General features: G+C 42.9%; 1 protein-coding gene across 2 annotated transcripts in view; it reads left to right on the top strand.

Moving 5' to 3' along the window:
- The first annotated feature begins 8368 nt into the window (after positions 1 to 8368).
- chga (chromogranin A) overlaps positions 8369 to 22424 on the top strand; it is a 14499-nt gene continuing 443 nt past the window's right edge. The window contains exons 1-8 of one of the 2 annotated variants that reach the window (XM_020495979.2): positions 8371 to 8632; positions 9039 to 9088; positions 10274 to 10367; positions 11873 to 11941; positions 12356 to 12448; positions 15482 to 15877; positions 19882 to 20354; positions 22017 to 22424. The exon at positions 22017 to 22424 is cut by the window's right edge and continues 443 nt beyond it. In XM_020495979.2, the coding sequence (XP_020351568.1) occupies positions 8587 to 8632; positions 9039 to 9088; positions 10274 to 10367; positions 11873 to 11941; positions 12356 to 12448; positions 15482 to 15877; positions 19882 to 20354; positions 22017 to 22100 (1305 nt within the window). In that variant the 5' untranslated portion in view covers positions 8371 to 8586 and the 3' untranslated portion in view covers positions 22101 to 22424. Of the gene's footprint in view, positions 8633 to 9038; positions 9089 to 10273; positions 10368 to 11872; positions 11942 to 12355; positions 12449 to 15481; positions 15878 to 19881; positions 20355 to 22016 lie in introns of both variants that reach the window. The other variant, XM_020495980.2, reaches the window with a different exon arrangement.

The raw sequence follows: 22424 nt of genomic DNA, 5'->3' as shown, positions 1-22424 counted from the left end.
AAACAGTATTCCGAGCATACTCTGACCAACTGGCAAGTGTCTTCACTGACATTTTCAACCTGTCCCTGACTGAGTCTGTAATACCAACATGTTTCAAGCAGACCACCATAGTCCCTGTGCCCAAGAACATTAAGGTAACCTAAATGACTACCGACCTGTAGCACTCATGTCTATAGCTATGAAGTACTTTGAAAGGCTGGTCATGGCTCACATCAACACCATTATCCCAGAAACCCTAGACCCACTCCAATTTGCATAATGCCCCAACAGATCCACAGATGATGCAATCTCTATTGCACTCCACGCTGCCCTTTCCCACCTGGTCAAAAGCAACACCTATGTGAGAATGCTATTCATTGACTACAGCTCAGCATTCAACACCATAGTGCCCTCAAAGCTCATCACTAAGCTAAGGACCCTGGGACTAAACACCTCCCTCTGCAACTGGATCCTGGACTTCCTGATGGGCCGTCCCCAGGTGGTAAGGGTAGGTAACAACACATCTGCCACGCTGATCCTCAACATGGGGGCCCCTCAGGGGTGCGTGCTCAGTCCCTCCTGTACTCCCTGTTCACTCATGACTGCATGGCCAGGCACGACTCCAACACCATCATTAAGTTTGCCGAAAACACAACAGTGGTAGGCCTGATCACCGACAATGATGCCTATAGGTCTATAGGGAGGAGGTCAGAGACCTGGTCGTGTGGTGCCAGGATAGCAACCTCTCCCTCAACGTGATCAAGACAAAGGAGATGATTGTCCACATCACCAACAAACTATCATGGTCCAAATACACCAAGACAGTTGGGAAGTGAGCACAACAAAGCCTATTCCCCCTCGAGACTGAAAAGATTTGGCATGGGTCCTTAGATCCTCAAGAAGTTCTACAGCTGCACCATCGAGAGAATCCTGACTAGTTGCATCATTGCCTGGTATGGCAACTGCTCGGCCTCCGACAGCAAGGCACTACAGAGGGTAGTGCGTACGGCCCAGTACATCACTGGGGCCAAGCTTCATGCCATCCAGGACCTCTATACCAGGCGGTGTCAGAGGAAGGCCCTAAAAATTGTCCGATTCCAGCCACCCTAGTCATAGGCTGTTCTCTAAGCTACCGCACGGCAAGCAGTACCGGAGCGCCAAGTTTAGGTCCAAGAGGCTTCTAAACAGCTTCTACCCCCAAGCCATAAGGCTCCTGAGCATCTAAATAAATGTCTACCCAGACTATTTGCATTGTCCCCCCCTCTTTTATATAGCCTCGCTATTGTTATTTTACTTCTTCTCTTTAATTATTTGTTACTTATATTTCTTCTTATTATTAGCTTCTTTTTTTTAAATTTTATTTTTATTTTTGTTAACTGCATTGTTGGTTAAGGCTTGTAAGTAAACATTTCACTGTAAGGTCTACACCTGCTGTATTCGGCGCATGTGACAAATACAATTTGATTTGATATTATGTTTTTTATTTATTTTCTTTAAATTAATAAAAAATGAAAAGCTGAGTTTTTTTTATGTCAATAAGTATTGAACCGCTTTGTTATAGGAAGCCAAAATAAGTTCAGGAGTAAAACTTTGCTTAACAAGTCGTATAGTAAGTTGCATGGATTTTTTCATGTGTAGTACTTACTATATAATTTACCAGTGTAGTGTAGAATACTATACTACACACTGTACAGTACTCAATTTTGTAATATACTGTAGAATACTATACTACGCACTGTGGTATCCCTTGATCATGTGTAGTACTTACAATATAATTTTGCAGTATACAATACTACACACTGTGGTATCCCTGAATCATGCGTAGTACATACGATAGAATTTTGTAGTATACTGTAGAATACTATACTACACACTGTGGTATCCCTTGATCATGTGTGGTACTTACTGTAGAACATTCTGTAGAATACTATACTGCACACTGAATTGATATGCTAATATTTAATTTGATTTGCTTATAGCCATACCCCTCCCCCATATCCCAATTGATGCCACCCGTGATTGAGAAACATACATGCCAAATATAGACCATACCAGTAGTATATTTTGTTCCCTACAGCTTATGGAAAATTTGCTCATAGCATTTGTGCTGAAGGTAAATCTGCAAAAACACTACTGTAAATACTATAGTTGTTTAACTATAGTAATACTAAAGTATGTACAGTATACGTTAGTAAACTGTAAATATCACAGTATACTTGAAAGAGAGCAACCCAGCTCTACATGTTTGCTGACCTGTGACCCACTGACACCGCCTCCAGTTGGAGGGGAATTTGTAGCACTTTGAGGTCAAGGGCGGTGCAATTGCCATGTCAAGCGGTGATGCAGCCTGTCAAGATGCTCTCGATTGTGCAGCTGTAGAACCTTTTGAGGATCTGAGGGCCCATCCCAAATCTTTTCAGCCTCCTGAGGGAAAGAGGCACTGCCGTGCCATCTTCATGACCTTGCGGGTAAGTGTGGACCATGTTAAGTCCTTAGTGATGTGGACGCCAAGGAACTTGAAGCTCTCGACCCACTACACATCAGACCAATTAGATGTGGATGGGGACATGCTCTCTCCTCTTTCTCCTAAAGTTCACAATCAGCTCCTTGGTCTTACTGATGTGGGGGAACATGGAGTACAGGATGGGACTAAGCACAGGCCCCTGATAGGCCTCTGTGTTGAGGGTCAGCTTGGCAGATGTGTTGTTCCCTATCTTCATCACCTGGGGCCGGCCTGTCAGGAAGTCCAGGATCCAGTTGCAGAGGGAGGGGTTCAACTCCAGGGGCCCTAGCTTGGTGATGAGCTTGGAGAGAACTATGGTGTTGAACACTGAGCTGTTGTCTATCAACAGAGTACTCGTACCTACTGATGAGCCTGGTCTTAATGGATAGGTAGACACATAATGACCGGTAGTCCCGCAATACAGACAACTCTTTGTGTTAAGTCTGTGTAAACGTTTGTCTGGAGACATCCTAGCTCTGCCGAGTTGCATCGGCTCCGGAAGAGGCGAGTCAGCAGACCTCAGAGATTCTCAGGGGGACTCGGGTAACCTCAGAGGCAAGGTGAGATCCTTGGGCGAGCAACTGGGACTGGAATCAGACCTCCTCTCGCTCCTACGTTCCTGTAGCCGCCCATCGATCCGGATGGTCAAGGCGATGAGCGAGTCGAGATCCGTAGGCAGCTCCCGGGCTGAGAGCTCGTCTTTAACCTCCTCCGATAATCCATGAAGGAATGTGTTGAACAGGGATTCCGGGTTCCAGGCACTCTCGGCAACCAACGTGCAGCAATCAACCGCATAGTCCGCCATACTGCGGGAGTCTTGACGAAGCTGGAGTAACTTGCGGGCAGCCTCTCTCCCAGACAACAGAGAATCGAAAACCTTTTTCACCTCAGCCACAAACTGTAGCCCAGGCGAGAGCCCTCCCAGACATGAGCATTGTCTGGGAGGAAGGGCTTCAGCTCGAAGATGAGGGAACAAATGCCCGACAGGTTCCTGACTCTCCAGCGAAGCGTTCCGGAGGAGGTAAGCGGGGTTCTCCTTCCATAAGACCTCGAAGTAACTCCTCGTGCCTCCCAATGGTGGCTCCTTGGGAGGAGACAGTGTTGCGGAGCTGGTCTGAGTCTGCTGGGTCAGTCATGCCCAGTTCGTACTATCAGAACTCCTGATAAGACCCAGATGCAGACAGTTTGAATCACAGATGTGTATTAACAAATCAGGGGGCACACAGACGACAGGTCAAGGGCAGACAGAGGTCGGTAAACCAGGGCATAGTCAGTAAGGTACAGAACGGCAGGCAGGCTCAGGGTCAGGGTCAGGGCAGGCAGAGTAGTCAAATCCGGGAAAACATGAAAAACAGGGGCAAGAGAAAAACAAGAGTACAGGAAAAGCATGCTAGTAGGCTTGATGAGACTAGACAAACTGGCAATAGACAAACAAAAAACACAGCCATAAATGCACAGGGGATAATGGGGAAGATGGGCAACACCTGGAGGTGGGTGGAGACAAGCACAAGACTGGTGAAATAGATCAGGGTGTGACAGTGTGGGGGAAGGGCGTCAGACTGAAGAAGTTTGAGAGGCAGATTATTTAAATTTGTGGAGACATGTTTCTTGGGTGAATGAGATATGAGTCAATTAACGCACTTAAACTAGTCGAACGTTTTAAGAAGCCCACATTTTTTAGCAAAAGGAGTCTCTGCTCATTGGTTTCACACACAGGACATTTGAGCTGCTGTCCTCAGTATGTTGTGGATGAGAGCTTTGTTTTATGATTCAAAGATATGAGATGTGATTTAAGATAGATATCAACATATATTTTAAATGTTGATTGAAATGTAATATGATATAGGGCGAACATTGAACATGCACTGTGTTATTTAATTTGAAAGAGCCATTTTTAACCTATTTAAGATATAGTTTTCTCATGTGTGACAAACTGAAGTCAAACTATAACCTTTGAGCACTCAGTTGGTCTTTTATCAAACAAATCTAATTGAGGCCTATGTTCAATGCGGACCGCAGAAGATCCATGCCTCATACGCGGACACTGCATTCACAGTAAATGCTGCATATGTCGGCTCAATCCGTTATAGCGCTGATCTTCCTTGGTTCGGATTGAATCTAGCCCCAAGAGTGGCTAAAATGTGTGGTGTCATTGTAAATGGGACATTTGATGTGAATTTGGTTGCGAAACTAATCATGACGTTTTTGATCTTCCTGAAATGAAATCCAAGGAAAGGTACTTTGAAGGAGGCATATATATACTACATTTTAAATGTTAAATTATTAAGATTATCATTGATTAACTTTGGTCATCGAAATTGGGATATTTGTGACATTTTGGCTTTACTATCCAGATCTCCTATAAGACACTACAACCCATAGTCTGTAGATCTAAGCAAGACTTGCTGTAATTTCAAACTTTACCATGTTCTCCAAAATATGATTATTGTTTAGATTTTGATACTTACCTACAATATGGATACTGAAAAATTATTTAAAAATAATGTAATTTTAGATGTTGTTTTACACAATTGACTTCACAGTGACATTAAATGTCCAGAGTGGGGTCTCTGTTTCTTTATTAGCCATTTTAACAGCACCACGAACCAGCACAGTGAATGGGAAAAGTGTTTTAAAAGCACCACGAACCAGCACAGTGAATGGGAAAAGTGTTTTAAAAGCACCACGAACCAGCACAGTGAATGGGAAAAGTGTTTTAAAAGCACCACGAACCAGCACAGTGAATGGGAAAAGTGTTTTAACAGCACCACGAACCAGCACAGTGAATGGGAAAAGTGTTTTAACAGCACCACGAACCAGCACAGTGAATGGGAAAAGTGTTTTAAAAGCACCACGAACCAGCACAGTGAATGGGAAAAGTGTTTTAAAAGCACCACGAACCAGCACAGTGAATGGGAAAAGTGTTTTAAAAGCACCACGAACAAGCACAGTGAATGGGAAAAGTGTTTTAAAAGCACCACGAACCAGCACAGTGAATGGGAAAAGTGTTTTAACAGCACCACGAACCAGCACAGTGAATGGGAAAAGTGTTTTAACAGCACCATGAACCAGCACAGTGAATGGGAAAAGTGTTTTAACAGCACCACGAACAAGCACAGTGAATGTGAAAAGTGTTTTAACAGCACCACAAACCAGCACAGTGAATGTGAAAAGTGTTTTAACAGCACCACGAACCAGCACAGGGAATGTGAAAAGTGTTTTAACAGCACCACGAACCAGCACAGTGAATGTGAAAAGTGTTTTAACAGCACCACGAACCAGCACAGTGAATGTGAAAAGTGTTTTAACAGCACCACGAACCAGCACAGGGAATGTGAAAAGTGTTTTAACAGCACCACGAACCAGCACAGGGAATGTGAAAAGTGTTTTAAAAGCACCACGAACCAGCACAGGGAATGTGAAAAGTGTTTTAAAAGCACCACGAACCAGGACAGTGAATGTGAAAAGTGTTTTAAAAGAACCAGGACAGTGAATGTGAAAAGTGTTTTAAAAGCACCACGAACCAGCACAGTGAATGGGAAAAGTGTTTTAAAAGCACCACGAACAAGCACAGTGAATGTGAAAAGTGTTTTAAAAGCACCACGAACAAGCACAGTGAATGTGAAAAGTGTTTTAAAAGCACCACGAACAAGCACAGTGAATGGGAAAAGTGTTTTAAAAGCACCACGAACCAGCACAGTGAATGGGAAAAGTGTTTTAAAAGCACCACGAACCAGGACAGTGAATGGGAAAAGTGTTTTAAAAGCACCACGAACCAGGACAGTGAATGGGAAAAGTGTTTTAAAAGCACCACGAACCAGCACAGTGAATGGGAAAAGTGTTTTAAAAGCACCACGAACCAGCACAGTGAATGGGAAAAGTGTTTTATAAGCACCACGAACCAGCACAGTGAATGGGAAAAGTGTTTTAAAAGAAACTCCCTCTGCTGGTGATTGCTGGATGTGCTATTGAAATTATATTGATGTTTTTCAGTAATCATAAATCAATAATAACTAGGCTAGTCATATTTCAGAGCACATTGTAAGGTTTCTAAAGACACACTTGCTTTGTAGCATGTCTCAGGTGTAACAATGGGAAGTTTAATATGTTGAAGAAATACCAGTGGATGGAACATTTTTGGGAGGACAAAAAGCTCATTACTTTAAAAAACTATAAATAAATGATCAATATCAACATGGGTTTTGAAAGGCTACATGCTCCTGATCTTCCTGCATGTTTGAACATTTGAATGCAGTTTTTTTTTTTATTACTTTCTCATTAAGAAGCATTAGGCCTACATTCAATCAGATCAAACTTTAACCTGGCAAAGCCGACACCCCCATAGCTGATGTTTTGGCGGTGTCTGGAGGTGTAACTGCGTTGGAGCTGTCAAATCGGTTGTGCATGATTATTGTCATGAATAAGCCACACTGTCCCACTCACGTTAGAAGTTCAGAAAGAGAATGTGTATGCTATATAGAAATAATTACGTTCACGTTTAAAATCATTACCCGAAATAATAAGGATTTCGATCAGCATAATCGATGTGAAGATTACATCTCACATTCAAGTGTCTAAACATGAAGAAATGTCTCTTAATGCGACCCAGTGCAGCCAATGGCAATATCTTCTTTAGGCATAATGCAAGGAGCCGCTTTAGGCATAATGCAAGGAGCCGCTTTAGGCATAATGCAAGGAGCCGCTTTAGGCATAATGCAAGGAGCCGCTTGTAAATTCGACATCTCTAAGTAGTTCCACCTCTAACATGCTTACTAAAAATTCTACATTTTGACATCCTCCGTCAGTCAACCCTGTGTCACTTCTAGGAATATTTTAACTCACTCTATCCAAACATTTCTACAAGTTCACCATCATTGTAAATCTCAAATTATTTTGTTGCTTGGACAAAATCCTTTTTGAGGTTTTATTATTTATTTCATGTGATTAGTGATTCATTTATGTCTGTCCCTCATTTTAAAGGGATACTTCCGGATTTTGGCAATGAAGCCCTTTATCTACTTCCACAGAGTCAGATGAACTCCGCGTGCAGTTTTAAGAAATTTGCTAACTGGCGTAGGCACAATGATTGTAAGTCTATGGTAGCTGCTAGCATGCTAGCAGACACCAAAGACTTCCAGCCATTGCATTAACGCTAGTTACAGTACCATTGGCTTGCGAAACTACCTCTAACTTCCTTCATGCTGGATGCAGAGACATACAAACGTTAGCCATGTGTTCATGTGACTCCGGGGAAGTAGATAAAGGGCTTTCGTTTCCAAAATCCCGAACTATCCCTTTAAGGTTAACCCTGTTACTTGAACTGAACTATTGTTTTAATGTGGTGAAGCTATTCCTTTTAAAATATTTTTTTTTCTAAAGAAATATTTAACATCTAATAGTCAAATCATGGTGTAAAAGCAGGTGACTGGTTCTACTCTTTTGGGCCATTTTCTGGTGCTTTGTAGTGGAAAACTGACCAAGTCGAGCATAACATGTTAACCCTGTTACCCATACTGTAAATTGACAGGCTATACAATTTTTAGTAATTACATGTTTTGGTGTGGAGCTTGCATTCAATTGCAACTCCCTGTTGCACAAGCTTCCATTCAACGTTCAAAGCATTCTGAATAGACCTGACTTGTGATTTTACTTAATTTTACTTCCACCCTGGTCAAATGCCTAAACTTTAGGAGTAATCAGAATGAACCAATTAACAGCTGCTTTCACACACAAAAATATTCCGGAACCCCCGATAGCACCCAGTCTTGAACTGCTCCCCACCTCTTTTCGCCTTAAATATCAACAAAGGTGTGTTGGTTGAAAGGTGTAGGCTAAACAGTTATTTTCCTAGCTGTGATGTCATTTCCTCCTCAGCAAGCTCCATATAAAAACGCAGGTGCAGTTGCAGCAAGTTGTTCGTACATTAAGGTTTGAGCGAGACAGACCACAGATACTGAAAAACGCAGCTCGCCAGAAATAACCAGGGCGGTCAAGTTGCACATAGAACGAGCCCATCATTTATCGACTCTTTCCACACACAATCGAAGGGGAACTAACATTCTAAGCTTTTGACGTTTGCTATTCCTGCCCGTTTTATTGCAACGATGATCGCGAGAGGATACTTCATTTTGACAATATTGGTTAATCGCGGTAAGAGAAATTGTATTATGTTGGGATTGACTAATATTTCTTCAAGTTATAGCGGTGATTCCACTAAAGTTAGAGGGGTTGTGTAGCTGCGGGAATGTCTGTTGTCATTTGGTCTAGCACCAAGGACAGCGGCAAGCGCTCCCGGCGATCTGTCCATATAGGCCTATACGCTTGGCGACAGAAGTGCATTCTCAGTTAATAAGAAGTCGCTATTTTTCATGGGAAATATGTTTGCCCTCGTCCCAACTGTAGGCTATATAATTGACCATATATTTAGCTGAAAATGTTTAGGAATAACGTATCCTAAACTAAAGACGACAATGTACCTATTGATTGGTAGAGCTAAACCTAATAACTATGCGAGACATGACGTTTTCGTTAATCATATTTTTCTTTCCCCACGTAGTTCTCTCATTGCCCGTGACTCCAACTTACCTTGAGAAAGAGGATGTCGAGGTAAGAAGCATTTTCAACGAATAGCTTAATGATATTGTCAGCTTTATGTTACATTTTGTGTATGGTGTTTATAATCAGGGCCAGACTGGCAGCCATCTGGCATTTTTTGGGGCAAATGCCAGATGGGCTGGTCATTTTTTTTACCCAGTGGGCCTGTCTAACCTTTTTTTTCTGATCAAAATGATCATTATCTTCCTAGTAATGGGGCCTCAAGGAATAAAATGGTCCGGTGGGTTAGAAATGGCAGAGCCGATTTCTGGTCTCAGTCCAGCCCAGTTTGTATCAAAAACACTTTGCTTGATACGTTTCAGGACTAGGGTTGCAAAGGGAGGGTATATTTCTCGAAACTTTCAAAGTTTACAAGTAAACTACCAGAATTCGGGTAACTTTCAACTTTCATTCTTCGTGCATCATGTCCAAATAATACAAAAGTATAAAAAATATATATATTGTGAAGCTTAGTGAAGCCACTTATAGATGATTTGAACATGATGTATGAAAAATGTGAAAATCAGTTCCATACCTTGAATGGGATTTGTACAGATATCCTTTTTCACGCATCACCAAACACAAAAATTTGTGAAGCTACAGTCTCTCATGCAACACAATGATAATGTTCTACGCACAAGAATATCAGGGTACTGTCTTCATGTACGATAATCTATTTACATATAATTTACATATTGTACTTACATATGTTATTTATGTAGTGTAAATGTACAATAACACAACGACACTGCTATTGCCACGACAGTGAGCAATCGAAACAGAATAATGCATAATCCATGTCTCTTTATTTTGTTTACTTTGCAACTGTAATATTTGGGACTACTCTGAAGCTACAGCACACTGCAAAGTCCAGCTATAGACCTGAGACATTCTTTGGTCTACCAGACTGCAGCCTTCTCTCCCTGGCAATACTTTAATGAGCACATTTGACGTCTGGAGGCTAACACCATGACGGGAGGTCTGGTTGTCTCCCCATTGCTGCTGTGGCATCCAGTCTTTCCCCTAGTTTATTTTACAGGTGGTGCGACAAGGTTCAAAGCCAACATTGTTAATAGAATCCATTAAATAGAAGATCATTTTTGTAGGCGGATGGTGCTGGTCTGCCTATACGGGGAAGGGGAAAACACTGATGCCATGTTTATCCGTTGACCGTGTGTCCGCTCTGCCCCCCCCCAGGTGATGAAATGCATCGTGGAGGTTCTCGCTGATGTGCTCTCGAGGCCACACCGTTTGGCTGTCAGTCAGGAGTGCCTGAACATACTAAGGACAGGTAAACCACTCCCAGGGACCTCTGCTCCAGATATACGCTTTTAGGTACAGATCTAGGATCAGCTCAAACTCCCTAACTTAATCACCACAACTCGATTAACAGAGAAAAATGCAAAAATCACCTTAGATCAGTGTCTAGAGACATACCTTTTCTGTTATCTCAAAGGAGTCACTGTCACCAATTAAGACCTAATGCAAGTTAATATTTGCTTACATTTTCATTTTCACCATGAATGCACATGACTGGATGGCACCTAATCCCTACATATTGCACTATGCATTGCACTACTTTTGACCAGGGCCCATAGGGCTTTGGTCAAAAGTAAGGCACGATATAAGGAATAGAGTGCCATTTGCGACACAGGTCTGAGCTCTCCATAAGTGCACTCGGCAGAGCAGTCAGGGCCGGGGCTATTCAATTACAGTCATTGTTACCTTGACGCTGTCCTTGTTGAGAAAAATCTTTCAGGGCATTACTCATTACTGGCTATTGTTACCAGGATGGGGTTGCGGTTGGGAAATGAAACCCCTCAATAGGAAAAATAGACTGAGAGGATATATATATATATATATATATATATGTGTGTATATATGTGTGAGTGAGGCAAATTAAATCAAATTGTATTTTCACATACTCCGAATACAACAGGTTTACAACAGGTTTCACCTTACAGTGAAATGCTTACTAACAAGCCCTTAATCAACAATGCAGTTTTAAGAAAATACCTACAAAACAAGTATGAAATAAATGTAAGAAATAAATAAAGAGCAGCAGTAAAATAACAATAGTGGGGCTATATACAGGGGGTACCGGGACAGAGTCAATGTGCAGGGGCACCGGTTAGTCGAGGTAATTGAGGTAATATGTACAGAGGAGAGGGAAAATAAAAATAAGGGGCACGAAAAAAGCGAACAAAGAGGGAGACATACAGTATAGACGGGCAGGAGGGAAATACAAGGGAGAAAGGATTACTTAGTAGTAAGATCAGACCGAGAAGAGAAACAGCAAGAGAAATGTGTTTACCATAAAGAGATGTATTTTAGACAGGGAGGAAGGGGAAGACCAAGAGCGAGACGCAGGGAGAGAAACAAAGAACCAACGAAAGAGTGACCCTGAAGAAAGACAGAGTAAGCAGTAGTTCTCTTGAATGCCTGCCTCATTCTGTACACTCTTTCTGGGTCAGCAGAAAAGGAAAAGCTCTGTGATGCTTCACTGGAAACCACTCTTTGGGCCAAAATGATTAATTTGGAATTCTGCTTTGGAGGCAGTACATTTCAGGGTAATTAATTTTTAGAGACGGGAGCAAATGTGCTGAGTTGTCACGAACAACCAAAGGGGAGAAATATACCTGTACATTTGCCCAGGGACATTGCTGGCTTGCTTGGACAATTAAAGTATTTATGCGTTGCTGAATGGTCAGGTCTCCCTAGTAAAATAGGTTTTCTGTCCTCATTGAGATTTTTAGGATAAATAAAAGGTTTTTAAAAAAATGGTTTCCTTTGCAGATGAAAGGCTTGTGTCAATCCTCCGCCACCGCAACTTCCTCAAGGAGCTGCAGGACATTGCCGTTGAAGGTGAGGTATTGACTGACTTTTCACTGTGGCGGGTGATACAAGGCAACCCGTTCAGGAAGTGACATCTTTGAGTGATGTCACACAACTGTTGTGACGTAATCAGAATTTCACTTTGTTGTGTTCATCTTAGATTTGATTGGGTTTCTTGTTCCCTTTCACATAAATGGTTTTCAGCATGAAGTAAATAGTTTTTCGTGTTTGAAATATAATTATCTTGATTGTTTTGACTTTAGTTTGTCAATCATGGAAACAGACACAATAATAATCATAATATAGCTATTTCTAAAACCCAAAGACACTTTACAATAAGCAATCATAAGTGTATTTTAGGGGATGAATTGTAAGTATATGACAAAATAAATTAGTCTAAATATTTGCAGTCACAACTCCACTCATCTCCCCTCCAAATGACAGGAGCCAATGAGAGAGCTCAGCAGCATGTTGACATCACGGCAGATCATGTGACTAAGAAACCACAGGGTCCTCAGGGTATAGATGAGGCTGCAGGTGAGTCCCACTAGCACACATTCTCAGTAAAATTGCCATATGACAGCATTGCCTCATGATGATTGAAAATCCAAATCCCTGTCAAGTTTGCCATTTTACAGTCAAGTTGTGATATTGTGACAGTCTCTATGTACAGAGCTGGCCCTAACCTTTTGGGGGATCTATAAAGTGGAATTTAGCTGCCCCCCCCCACCTCACAGAAAATAGTGGCCCCCCTCTTGACTGAGAAGTGAAAAAATGTAAGGTTTAGGGTTAATTTCCTGCAATTCTACAGATTTTGCCATAGGGTGGAGAGATTTTTTTAGCAGTTTTGAAGCAAATTTCATGACTTAATATGATATGAGTGCGAGTGACTAACAAAATCAATGTGGGTCCCCTGGAGGTCAGGTCCCCTGGGCACGTGCCCTGCATGCCCAGTCGGTAATTCCACCATGATTACTATAAGTTTAGATAGCTAATTTAGCAATAAAAAGAATGTTAGCTGACGAGGGATAATTGAGTGACTGTCAGTGACTGACATAAGAGAAACTGCTGATGCACAAATTGCACCTTGTGTATTCTACTATTCTAACTCTCAACAGTATGTTGAGACCCCGGACTGAGTTCCTAAAACAAAAATTAGGGATCAGGGGCCCCATGGCCACATCTTAGCAGTCTAGCAGTCTCTTATGTCCCTTATGCTCAGGGCCAGCCCTGTGTGTGTGTGTGTGTGTGTGTGTGTGTGTGTGTGTGTGTGTGTGTGTGTGTGTGTGTGTGTGTGTGTGTGACATACAGACCCTGTTTAAAGAAAAATATGCAGTTCAATTCTGGACAAGCCAAAAGGCACACTATGAAATCAATAAATCCCTTCGTTTTTGCAATGCAATGTTCTGGGACATTGTGTCAGCTAAGCAGGTCTGACCACAGTGCTGTGTGGAGTGGATGGCATCTGGGAGAAGAGACCTGCTGGTACACACACAGGCTCCAAAGGTTCTGATTGACAGAATTGGGACAGGGAGTCTCTGTCTCTCTCTCTCTCTCTTCTCTAAACCCCATAGAATTAAAAAGGATTGTTCAGCATGACAAGGTTCACAAACGTTGGCTAACTTTAGTCAAATTGTTTAACTTTAGCAGTTACTAGGTAACATGTTTGTGATAAGATTTCATCCATCAAATTTTCCAGATGGTACATCCAACATGGCCATGAGAGGTTTGTTATTCTACAGGCATATTTAAGCACGAACACTGCCTAACAATTAAGCTCGGCAACCCAGAACTACTACATCTGTCTACGAGAGATTACCTGTCAATGCAAAAGTGAGGATATGATTAATCATCATGCTGATTTTTGTTTTGTTTTTCTTCACGTGAGAAAAGAAAGTTATTTGACTCTGCCTAATTTGGTATTCTAGCACATCCTTGTGGAGGTCTTATCATAGAGATACAATATACTGTGTTCTGTTTGATTCTGTAGGCCTTGTGCACCACATGGTAAGTAAGCTTATGTGACTTGAAATGATCTGAACCCATATTTACAAAGCTCTGAACTAGGATCAGGTCCCCCATGTCCATACAATCTTAATCATTATGACCTAAAAGGGAAAACTGATCCTAGATCCTAGACAGACTTATTTATGGCTCGTTGCCATAGGTTGCATTAAGGTAAGTGACAAGGTTTACTCATTATTCAATTTGCATTTCCAATTTAATTTCGTCAGCTCCCATAGTATATTTACCGTCAGTTTTAGTTCTGCTGATGTCAGGATAAGTAAGTACACAGGGGATTCGCCTCTTGGCCATCAGTCAAAGTGCACATTTACATTTTGATTGGCTGCTGCTTTAAAGCCGGCCACTTGTGTAGACTGTCTGATCGTACGTCGGGATGGAAAGGCAAAGGTGAGTGCCAAATGGCACCCTATCCCATAGTCAAAAATGCATATTTCGTACTAGATATGAAAAGCACCCTATTTCGTACTACATATGAAATAGGGTTCCATTTGGGACATAGGGCTGTGTCTGAAGCCATTTGCCACACGTGACCCTCGACCTTTGCGTCTTTGTTGCTGCTATGACATATTTCTAAATATGTCATATCTAAACTATGAAAGAGAAAATATCTGCACATTCTGTGACATCAGAGGATGTGGCCACCTTCCTCTCCTTTTCACATTTGAGATTAATCATGACTATTCAGATCGAAATATAGTGTATAGAACAGATGTGATTGTCGGTTAGGTAGAATAGGGAATTGTGTCCGCTCTATTCATAAAATGTCTATATGCAACGTTCAGAACGGTTCACTTCACACCCTTGTGGCGCCTTGCTAACTGCACTTTCTGCTGGGAAGCGTAGTCAATCTATTTTCCCATTTAAATGTAGTCCATCTGTTGGATGGATGTTTGGGCAGTGCAATGGATCATTGCTCACAGTTTCATAATTGAAAGGCAGGCAGGGAGGTCCCTGTGCTCTGCTTTTAATTCCTTATCCTTGACAGTGGCTATTCACACTCTTAACACTAGGGCCGGGATTCAATACGAGGCGCGTTGTAGCACACAGTATAATATAACACAAAGGACAAAGGTTTTTGTATCAACATTTGAGCTTTTTAAAATTAACAAATGTCTTTACAGGGTTAAATATTAGTTTCTAGAACACAGCATGTGCTTCAAAAGTAGCTATCAATCATTCAAATAGTTTTTACATCAGCAGATGTTACAAAGTGCTTATACAGAAACCCAGCCTAAAACCCCAAAGAGCAAGCAATGCAGATGTAGAAGCACAGTGGCTAGAAAAATAATTATACTGTTATTTGGCTTGTAGTTTGGATCTTTCTGATATTTATAGTTTTTTTCTTGAGTTATTTTTACTATTACTAATGTTTGACATTCTACTGCAATTTTAAGGAGCTAGCAACTAAAGCATTTCACTGCACCCTTATAACATCTGCTAAACTGTGTTTTCAACCAATAAACGTTGATTTGATTTACAACTTCATTTAATGTCTTTTTGCTGCCTTGACAAATGGTATCTCTCTATGTTTCATCTCCTTCATAGATCGATCGATGTTGGCCGCTCTGGGGGGACCCGGCGAGAGGTCTATCCTGTCCCAGAAGAGGGGGACCGGAGGAGAGGGAGAAGGGGAGGGTGAAGGAGAGGCGGAGAACAGTGCGGAGAGGGACGGAGAGTCATCCCGTGAGAGGAACGAGATCATCAGAAAAGGCGAAGAGAAGAAGCGAGAAATGGACGAGACCCCTGACAACCGTATCTCAGATGCCATGAACAAGGAGGGGAAAGAGGAGGGAAAGGATGTGGATGTGATTGAAAAGAAAGAAGAAGAAGAAGAAGGGGATGAGAAGGAAAAGGAGGAGGATGAGGAGAAGCGTGCAAGCTCAAGAGAAGACAGCGAGGAGGCTAAAACGGAGGGAGGAAACGTGACTCTGGATAAGAAAGGTAAGAACTTCTGCCCAGAGTACATTGACGGTGACATTACAGACACTGGTCTTCAGGCCTTCACATGTCGAAGTAAATGGACATCTCTTGACTACACCACAGTGGAGTAGGGTAAAGTTGAGCCTAAAAGCTGATCTTGGGTCAGTTTAGCATGTTAACCCACTGTAGGTAAATGTTAAGATTGGCAGTTGGGGTGGTGTGAGTTGATCTGTACCTAGAGGAAACTTCAGCCCGAAGCGAATTGAGTACTCGCGCCGTAATGAACCATATGATTGGCCAATTAGACATATCTATTGAATGTTCTACATGGCTATTGTTCACAGTTGAACCCAAGAAAAGAAGAGGGGGGCAAAGACACTTGTAAAAACCCAGACATCTCTAGTCTACCCGCTTCTCACTAGCTACCTTCATTGGTATCTGGTAGCTATGCAGGCTGCGAGCAGGTACCATAATCTTGTAAGTGCACTTGCAAGCTTTGAAGTGAGCATGAAAGTGGCTGCAGTTAGCTTCCCTCTCGACTACACTTCACTAGTACACTACACCCGGAGGAGGATTAACTATGATGATGAGGTGTCATAAAGATTAAATAGTGGACCGCTCTAGCTAAGTGCCAAATCAATCCATTAGATAAACACTGTTCTCTGGGGTACTGAGGTTAGTCAGGCAGAGAGAGCAGGATCAGGAGGGAGGCATTGTTAGTGTGTGTGTGTGTGTGTGTGTACGAGAGACACACACACAAACACAGCGAGAAATCAAATATAAGAGAATAGAAAGAGAGACGCACTGCAGTGAGAGAAAGAATGCAGGGAGGGAGGGAAGAGAAAAAGAGGTGTAGACTGGTGGTGAGACTGTGACCATGCACTGCGGGAGCAGATGATGGATAGGAGCGGCTCCATCTATCTGATGAGTTTGAGTGCTGCCCGCACAGCGGCTCGGTTTGATTAGATAATGGATACTGGAACATTACCAACAAGACAGAGCACTTGGACAGCAGGGTTGCTTCCCAAATGACACCATGTTCCCTATTCCCTATATAGTGCACTACTTTTGACCAGGCTCTATAGGGCTCTGGTCAAAAGTAGTGCACTATAAAGGGAATGGGTGCCATTTGGAATACATCCCATGGCTACGGATTGACTGCACGCCCCTGGAATTCAAATCTAAACGCTAGATTTAGGCTGGGGAAATAAATAAATAAATGTAATCATAAGCGATGAGCAAGCATGTGAACTAGGCCATATGTTGTTTTTGTATACTTTATTTCTAGATTTTTAGGACAGAGAGATATTCTCAGTCCTTCAACCGCCAACTGGCTATTTCTAAGGTTGAGGCTAGGACAAGGTTCTAGCATGACCAGCAAGTCCCAGTGACTATTCAACTGAGCATAAGGGAACATTTGGACAAAGGTCACTCCAAGGGACGGTACAATATGATCTCTTTACCTCCATAGGTTGTATGCAGGGAAGGAGGCTCCCTAAGGGCTGTAACCAAATGCAGAGGTGTCATGCCCATAGGGGACACAGGGGCACGTGCCCCCTAAACCCTACCCTAACCATAACCATAAACCTTAACCATTTTAATAGGAGGTAGGGACGTCCCCCAAGGATCCCAGAAAGCACAGACCCCTTCAGATGTGTCATGTTTAAAAAACTAAATATATATATATATATTCTTTTTTTAACATTTTTGTTGTTGTTTCTCTGTAATACTACTAGACACTTAGCCACTTTATGAAGTTTGCTTTAGCTAGCACAGATAGGTTCCTCATCTCCCAAACTCATAACTAGCTACCAATAAACCATTTCAGGCAATCAAGTTAGAGTAGCTAGCTTGGTAGATTTTAGAAAAGCAAGCAATTACTAATGTACTGAATAAGATTCACATTCCTTTCAATCTTTTACCCGGATTGAGGCAGAGATGCAGAAAATCATATTTATTTTCTTTAAAACTGGAGGATACAGACAACTCAAGAAGTATGCTTGGATATAATTAAATGTATTTTTTAAATTTAATTTTTTAGAATTTTACCCCTTTTTCTCCCCAATTTTGTGGTATCCAATTGTTTTAGTCGCTACTATCTTGTCTCATCGCTACAACTCCCGTACGGGCTCGGGAGAGACGAAGGTTGAAAGTCATGCATCCTCCGATACACAACCCAACCAAGCCGCACTGCTTCTTAACACAGCGCGCACCCTTGAAATGTATTTATGACATAGAATTAAGCATAATGATTATGGCTCTAGATTGCAGGAAAAAAGCTGTTTCAGGTGTTTGAAAAATGCTCAAACTTCCTGACGGACCACTCCCGTAGTTTGTGCCCCCTCAGATTTTGGGGTGTATGACGCCCTTGACCACGTGTCCATAATTTAGAAAGGTGGAGCATGAGGGAAATGTAAAAGGCAGAGATCTGCTCAGCCAACTGGCAGCAGAAGATTTCATTAAGAAGAGTGGAATCCTGTTGAGGGTGGATAATACTGTTTAGAGAGTGAGAGAAGGGAGGAGAGAGAGAAAGAGAGGATGTTCATTTCTTTGGAGAGCGGTGGTAGCCTCAAGAATAGATATAGCAGGCTAATAACAAAATAGTTTGAATCCTAGGTCTGATAAGGTGAATCTGATGTGAGTGAGCAGGCAACCGATATCACAGCTGTCACTTTCTGCTCTAGGGGTGATGCTTTGAGCTGACCCTGTGCTGCTCCCCGTCTGTTGTGCGTATGTATGAGTGAGTGAGGGAGTGGTATGTCTGGTTGGATACTCTGTCAAGAAACAATGAAAAATGTCCACGCAAATGGATGAATAAAGATACACTACATGGCCAAAAGTATGTGGACATCTGCTCATCGAACATCTCATTCCAAAATCATGGGCATTAACATGGAGTTGGTCCCCCCCATGCTGCTATAACAGCCTCCACTCTTTTGGGAAGGCTGCTCACTAGATGTTGGAACATTGCTGTAAGGACCTGCTTCTATTCAGCCACAAGAGCATTAGTGAGGTCACGTGCTGATGTTGGCGTATTAGGCCTGGCTCGCAATCAGCGTTCCAATTCATCCAAAAGGTTTTCGATGGGTTTGAGGACAGGGCTCTGTGCAGGCCAGTTAACTTCATCCACACCGATATCAACATATCATTTCTGCATGGACCTCACTTTGTGCATGGGGCATTGTCATTGTGAAACAGGAAAGCACAGAATCGTCTAGAATGTCATTTTATGCTGTAGCGGTTAAGATTTCCCTTCACTGGAACTAAGGGGACTGAACCATGAAAAACAGCCCCAGACCATTCTTCCTCCTCCACCAAACTTTATAGTTGACACTATGTATTCGGGCAGGCAACGTTCTCCTGGCATCTGCCAAACCCAGATTTGTCCGTCGGACTGCCAGATGGTGAAGTGTGATTCATCACTCCAGAGAACGTGTTTCCACTGCTCCAGAGTCCAATGGTGGCGAGCTCCAGTCGACACTTGGCTTTGCGCATGGTGATCTTAGGCTTGTGTTCGGCTGCTCAGTCATGGAAACCCATTTCATGAAGCTCCCAACGAACAGTTATTGTGCTGACATTGCTTCCAGAGGCAGTTTGGAACTTGGTAGTGAGTGTTGCAACTGAGGACAGACAAGTTTTACTCGCTTTAGCACTCGGCTGTCCCGTTCTGTGAGCTTGTGTGGCCTACCACTTCGCGGCTGAGCCGTTGTTGCTCCTAGACGTTTCCACTTCACAATAACAACAAATACAATTCACTGGGGCAGCTCTAGCAGGGCAGAAATTTGACGAACTGACTTGTTGGAAACTTGGCATCCTATGACAGTGCCACGTTGATAGTCATTGAGCTCTTTAGTGAGGCCATTCTACTGCGAATGTTTGTCTATGGAGATTGCATGTCCGTGTGCTCAATTGTATACACCTTTCAGCAACGAATATGGCTGAAATAGTCAAATCCACTCATTTGAAGGGGTGTCCACATACTTTTGTATATATAGTGTATATTCTATTTTTTTTTATCCACACAGGGGCAGAGTCTGGTGAGGTGACGGATGCAGCAGAAGAGAAATCTGAGGAGAAAACTGCAGAGGAAAATGAAGAGGAGGTAGAGGAGAAGAGGTCTGCGTTGCCTCTGCAAGACAGTGCCGAGGCAAAGAAGGAGTGGGAGGAGGAGGAGGAGGAGGAGGATGAGGTGAAACGCGAGGTCGCCGGTGTTAATCACTGGAGCAGAATGAGTGAGCTAGCCCGGAGTTTGCAAACAAAGAAGAGGGCGGGAGAGGAAGAAAAGTTGCAGGAAATGAAGTCACTGGAGGTCGGAGGTCACCATGAAGTGCCCCATCACTCCAAGGAGGTGGTGGAAGAGGAAGTGGAGGAGAAGAGGAAGGTGGGAGAGGCACGGAAGAGCCCCGAAGTGAAGGAGCTCCAGATGATGGCACGCAGGGAACCGCAGGAGAGGAGAGAGGGAGAGGAGGAAGAAGGGAGCACCAGCAGGAAGACTGAGGTACATTTCCCCCAATTATTAAAATTGGATGAACTATCCCCAAATCCAATTAAATGCAATGGTACCTGGCTATATTAGCATTCTCGTTCAATCCCCTATCAGGAACCACCTCAAGAGGTGCACATTTTTGTTCTTGCCCTGCACTGTTGATTCAACTTGTCAACAAATCAACTAATCACCATGCCATGGATTAGTTGAATCAGGAGCCATATGTATCAAGCGTGTCAAGAGTAGGTGTGCTGATCGAGGATCCATGTAGTCCATGTAATCTTAATCATTGGGCTCTAAAAGACAAAATTCTATAACATCACTCCTACTCTTAGACGCATTATACATAAGGCCCCTGATGTGTAACTGCTGGGCTACACTGAGAATGCATCGAGAAGAAACCCTGAACTAAACAAAAAAACACAACATTCGGTGCTCTGAGAGCCTACCCACTGTGCACACACTGGTTGAATCAACGTGGGTTTCCACGTCATTTCAATGAAAGGACGTTGAACCAATGTGTAATAGACGTTGAATTGACGTCTGTGCCCAGTGGGTATGTTCGCTACCCACCTCACATCTAATGCTGCATTCTCTTCAGTCTACTGTAGTCCACTTTCATATGACACATCACAGTGCATCACTTGAATAGGCTAACAACACAGTTGACATTTGTCTGTCCTTTTTGTCGCGGTACGCTAGGCTGTCATTGTCCACTTCATTAAACTCATCCTGTAGAGGAGTCGCTTGGTAGAACGCTGTGTGATGTGTTGGCCCCTGAGGCTTTTTCACATCTTCTTGGCAGATTTAACTTGGTTGTATTAATATTAGTGCACATCGTAGCAAAACTTTTTGCAACCAACATTTTAAACGTATGTTTCTTATTGGACAGGTTAAGGTAGTCCCTCCCCATTTTGTCTGTTTACTTCTTAGTGAATATGACTATGGCATACAGCAGTGCAACACCAATTAGAGTCCCTCACTTGTCTAAAAGTAGTAAAGGTGTGCTGATTCCACCTCAGGAGCCTCTACTACCAACTACAGCAATCGGACCACGCTGGATGGATGGTTCATCCACAGGGCTTTTCGCCTCCTGTGGGCTCTCATATGGGAACACACATATGCACACACACACGCCTATGCAGGTCAGTTTTGGCACAGATACTGACAAAAATGCCTTGGTTGGCGCATGCACTCATGCGCACACACACGTTGTCCACACAGATATAGCCTCTTAGAGAACACCACATGGCACTCTGGGTAGAGTTCTTTAAGTGCCCTCAGAAGAGGGTAACATTGGGTAATATTGAGTAATGACCTCCTCCCTTCACTCCCTCCTTTCCCTTTCTTATCATCACCCTTTCCTTCCGTCTGCCTCTCTTCTAACCTCTACTTCTCTCTCACCTCCCTCTTTTCTGCCTGTCTCGTTTCTATCTTCCACTGTTTGCCCATGTTATTCTTTATTTTCCTCTACTTATCCATTTCTCTGTCTCCCTCCATTTCTTTATTTCCATTCTATTATTCCCCCTCCTTGTTTTTGCCTGATTATTTTCACCCACTCTCTTCCCTCACCGCATCGCTCTTTCTTCCTCTGCCCTCTTCATTTCTCCCTCTATCCATCCCTCAATCTCCTCTCCATCTCTCTTCCCTGTCTCCCTCTATCCATATCTGTAGGACCCAGAGATTGAGAGTCTGGCGGCCATCGAGTCGGAGCTGGAGAGCGTTGCTCAGAAACTCCACGAGCTGAGACGAGGTTGAGATGAGGCTGAGACGACGACGACAACCGCACCTTCCTCCTCTTCCTCCTCCTCCTTAACAGCCAGACCAGAGTTGTGAATTTGAGACGGAGTCCTCCATTTCTCTCGCTCTTTTCTATCGAGAGAAAACCGGTGTCTGGTCCAGCCTCTTGCGACGAGGCTCTTATGGTCATCCGCCCCTCCGACACAGAAAGGACAGCAACTCCCTATGCCTTGAATCCCCACTCTGTCTCTCTCTCCCTGCTTCAGCTTGATAATAGCCAGCTTTTCATTTGATTTTGACACTGCGCAACCACTTATGTGAAAAATGAAGGCCAATCTAATT

The sequence above is a fragment of the Oncorhynchus kisutch genome, linkage group LG12 (genome assembly GCF_002021735.2).
Source record: "Oncorhynchus kisutch isolate 150728-3 linkage group LG12, Okis_V2, whole genome shotgun sequence".
Taxonomy (NCBI): domain Eukaryota; kingdom Metazoa; phylum Chordata; class Actinopteri; order Salmoniformes; family Salmonidae; genus Oncorhynchus; species Oncorhynchus kisutch.
Note: the sequence above shows the minus strand (reverse complement) of the source record. Positions and strands in the feature narration are given on the sequence as shown.